The 4381-nt window shown below is 48.5% G+C and overlaps 1 protein-coding gene across 1 annotated transcript; it reads right to left on the reverse strand.

Annotated features, from left to right (window-relative positions):
- Positions 1-984: 984 nt before the first annotated feature.
- On the reverse strand, positions 985-1506 carry LOC147978417 (uncharacterized). Its single transcript, XM_087514748.1, has one exon. The coding sequence runs from the start codon at positions 1504-1506 to the stop codon at positions 985-987; it is 522 nt and encodes a 173-aa protein (XP_087370874.1).
- Between the last annotated feature and the right edge of the window lie 2875 nt (positions 1507-4381).

A 4381-nucleotide genomic window follows, 5' to 3' on the forward strand; every position in this document is an offset into this window, starting at 1 on the left:
TCAGCCCACTTTGGTCGAAAAATCGGCTCGCTATCGGCGCAAATCGGCCCATATTCGTCATGGTTCGGCGCAAACTCAACAGAGGTTATTTTTTAATCACATAGTTCATCACAGAAAATCAATAGAAATCAAATAGTTCAACAACAAATAGTTCAATACAAATTATATAGTTCAACAAATAAAACTCATATTTCATCACACGTCGAGCTAGGCGTTGCCCTTGAGCCTCCATAGGTGCTCCACCAGATCCTGCTACAGTTGTTGATGCACCTGTGGGTCTCTGATCTCCTGACAAATATTGAGGAAGGTAGTCTAGGTTGCCTGTAGCTGGTGATCAACTTGCGCAAGAGGACCCTGCCTGTAATATGGTTCAGTGTCAAACACTGGCTCTTCCTGCTCGCTCTCAATGATCATGGTGTGCAAGATGACAAAGAAAGTCATGATCTCCCATATTTGATCTTTCGACCAGGTCTGAGCAGGGTACGGGACAACAACAAATCAAGATTGGAGCACACCAAATGCCCGCTCGACATCCTTCCTGCAAGCCTCCTGAACCTTCGCAAAGTGGGAGTTCTTGCCTCCTGGCATAGGGTTTGAGATAGTCTTCACAAATGTAGACCATCTCAGATAGATGACATTAGCTAGGTAGTATCCCTTGTTGTAGTGCCGCCCATTGACCTCGAAGTTCACCGGAGGAGAATGACCTTCGACAAGCTTGGCAAAGACAGGGGAGTACTGCAGCACGTTGATGTCATTGTGAGTTCCTGGCATACCAAAGAAGGAGTGCCAAATCCAGAGGTCCTATGTAGCCACTGCCTCAAGTACCACACTGCAACCGCCTTTGGAGCCTTTGTACATCCCCTGCCAAGCAAATGGACAGTTCTTCCATCTTCAATGCATGCAGTCGATGCTTTCAAGCATCCCAGGAAACCCTCTTGCTGCATTTTGCGCTAGGATCCGGGCAGTGTCTTCAGCATTGGGTGATCACAAATATTGCGGTCCAAACACTTCCACCACTGCCCTGCAAAACTTGTAGAAACACTCAATGGTCGTGGACTTGGCCATGCGCCAATAGTCATCGAGTGAATCACCGGGAGCTCCGTATGCAAGCATCCTCATAGCTGTCGTGCACTTTTGGATTGAGGTGAATCCAAGTTTGCCGGTGCAATCCTTGTTGCACTTGAAGTAGCTATCGAACTCCCGAATGGAATTCACAATCCTGAGGAAAAGCTTTCGTCTCAGCCGATAATGGCGCCGAAATACTTTGTCGCCGTGTAGTGGAGTGTCGACGAAGTAGTCGAAGTAGAGCATGCAATAGCCTTCCAGACGATACCGGTTCTTTGCTTTCAGCTGCCCGGGCGCCGAGCCACCTCGCCATGGCTTTTCATTGCTCGCGAGCAGGCCGACTAGGGCGGCGAGGACCATGAGATGCTCCTCGTCCTGGACGTCGGCATCGGCTTCCTCCTCCAGCAGCACCGTGAGCGCCTCCTCGTCGTTCGAGTCCATCCCCGAGCAGACAAATCGTCGAACACCTGGCGGGCGTGGTGGGTGCACAGCCGCCGGTATACCGCCCTGCGCGCCGGAGCATCGGAAAACTCGCCCGGAAGGTGGTGGAGAGGTTGCCGCGGCGAAACCTTCTCTCTTTTGCGGTGCAGAATGTCCTATCTAGCGGTGGTGGGCGGTGGGCGGCGCCGGGATTGGCAGGGTGGTGGCCAAGCGTGCGGGGGTGGGGGCGAATCTGGACGATTGTCTTGACTTTTCGCCTGACGATGTGGCCCATGCGTGTTTTTGAAGGAAATATGCCCTAGAGGCAATAATAAAGTTATTATTTATTTCCTTATATCATGATAAATGTTTATTATTCATGCTAGAATTGTATTAACCGGAAACATAATACATGTGTGAATACATAGACAAACAGAGTGTCACTAGTATGCCTCTACTTGACTAGCTCGTTAATCAAAGATGGTTATGTTTCCTAACCATGAACAAAGAGTTGTTATTTGATTAACGAGGTCACATCATTAGTTGAATGATCTGATTGACATGACCCATTCTATTAGCTTAGCACCCGATCGTTTAGTATGTTGCTATTGCTTTCTTCATGACTTATACATGTTCCTATGACTATGAGATTATGCAACTCCCGTTTGCCGGAGGAACACTTTGTGTGCTACCAAACGTCACAACGTAAATGGGTGATTATAAAGGAGCTCTACAGGTGTCTCCAATGGTAGATGTTGGGTTGGCGTATTTCGAGAATAGGATTTGTCACTCCGATTGTCGGAGAGGTATCTCTGGGCCCTCTCGGTAATGCACATCACATAAGCCTTGCAAGCATTGCAACTAATGAGTTAGTTGCGGGATGATGTATTACAGAACGAGTAAAGAGACTTGCCGGTAACGATATTGAACTAGGTATTGGATACCGACGATCGAATCTCGGGCAAGTAACATACCGATGACAAAGGGAACAACGTATGTTGTTATGCGGTCTGACCGATAAAGATCTTCGTAGAATATGTAGGAGCCAATATGGGCATCCAGGTCCCGCTATTGGTTATTGACCGGAGACGTGTCTCGGTCATGTCTACATTGTTCTCGAACCCGTAGGGTCCGCATGCTTAAGGTTTCGATGACAGTTATATTATGAGTTTATGAGTTTTGATGTACCGAAGGAGTTCGGAGTCCCGGATGAGATCGGGGACATGACAAGGAGTCTCGAAATGGTCGAGACGTAAAGATCGATATATTGGACGACTATATTCGGACATCGGAAAGGTTCCGAGTGATTCGGGTATTTTTCGGAGTACCGGGTAGTTACGGGAGAAGTAATGGGCCTTGATGGGCTTTAGTGGGAAGAGGAGAAAGGCCAAGGGGCTGCTGCGCCCCCCCCCCTCCCCTCTAGTCCGAATTGGACTAGGGAAAAGGGGGCCGGCCACCTTTCCTTCTCCTCCACTTCCTTCTCCCTTCCTCCCCTCTTGGTGGACTCCTACTAGGACTTGGAGTCCTAGTAGGACTCCACACCTGGCGCGCCTCTCCTATGGCCGGCCTCCTCCCCCTTGCTCCTTTATATACGGGGACAGGGGGGCACCTCTAGACACAAGTTGATCCACGTGATCGTTCCTTAGCCGTGTGCGGTGCCCCCTGCCACCATATTCCACCTCGGTCATACCGTTGTAGTGCTTAGGCGAAGCCCTGCGTCGGTAGAACATCATCATCGTCACCACGCCGTTGTGCTGACAGAACTCATCCCCGAAGCTTTGCTGGATCGGAGCCCGGGGAGCGTCATCGAGCTGTACGTGTGCTAAGAACTCGGAGGTGCCGGAGTAACGGTGCTTGGATCGGTCGGATCGGGAAGACGTATGACTACTTCCTCTACGTTGTGTCAACGCTTCCGCAGTCGGTCTACGTGGGTACGTAGACAACACTCTCCCCTCTCATTGCTGTGCATCACCATGATCTTGCGTGTGTGTAGGAAATTTTTTGAAATTACTACGTTCCCCAACAGTGGTATCAGAGCCTAGGTTTTATGGTTTGATGTTATATGCACGAGTAGAACACAAGTGAGTTGTGGGCGATATAAGTCATACTTCCTACCAGCATGTCATACTTTGGTTCGGCGGTATTGTTGGATGAAGCGACCCGGACCGACATTACGCGTACACTTACGCGAGACCGGTTTCCCCGACGTGCTTTGCACATAGGTGACTTGCGGGTGACTGTTTCTCCAACTTTAGTTGAACCGAGTGTGGCTATGTCCGGTCCTTGCGAAGGTTAAAACGGAGTCAAATTGACAAACTATCGTTGTGCTTTTGATGCGTAGGTGAGATTGGTTCTTGCTTAAGCCCGTAGCAGCCACGTAAAACTTGCAACAACAAAGTAGAGGACGTCTAACTTGTTTTTGCAGGGCATGTTGTGATGTGATATGGTCAAGACATGATGAGATATAAGTTGTTGTATGAGATGATCATGTTTTGTGGAAGTTATCGGCAACTGGCAAACGCCTTATGGTCGTCTCTTTATTGCATAAGATGCAAGCACCAAATAATTGCTTTACTTTATCGCTATGCGATAGCAATAGTTGCAAGAGCAATAGTTGGCGAGACGACCATGTGACGACACATTGATATAGATCAAGATGATGGAGATCATGGTGTCATGCCGGTGACGATAGAAATCATGACGGTGCTCCGGAGATGGAGATCACAAGCACAAGATGATGATGGCCATATCATATCACTTATATTGATTGCATGTGATGTTTATCTTTTATGCATCTTATCTTGCTTTGATTGACGGTAGCATTATAAGATGATCTCTCACTAAATTATCAAGAAGTGTTCTCCCTGAGTATGCACCGTTGCCAAAGTTCGTCGTG

The sequence above is a fragment of the Triticum urartu genome, chromosome 3A (assembly GCF_056163025.1).
Source record: "Triticum urartu cultivar PI428250 chromosome 3A, HENAU_Tu73, whole genome shotgun sequence".
Taxonomy (NCBI): domain Eukaryota; kingdom Viridiplantae; phylum Streptophyta; class Magnoliopsida; order Poales; family Poaceae; genus Triticum; species Triticum urartu.

Bases quoted from the DNA above. Each gene is read 5' to 3' on its own strand.
- LOC147978417 (XM_087514748.1), bottom strand. From the start codon at position 1,506: ATGGACTCGAACGACGAGGAGGCGCTCACGGTGCTGCTGGAGGAGGAA.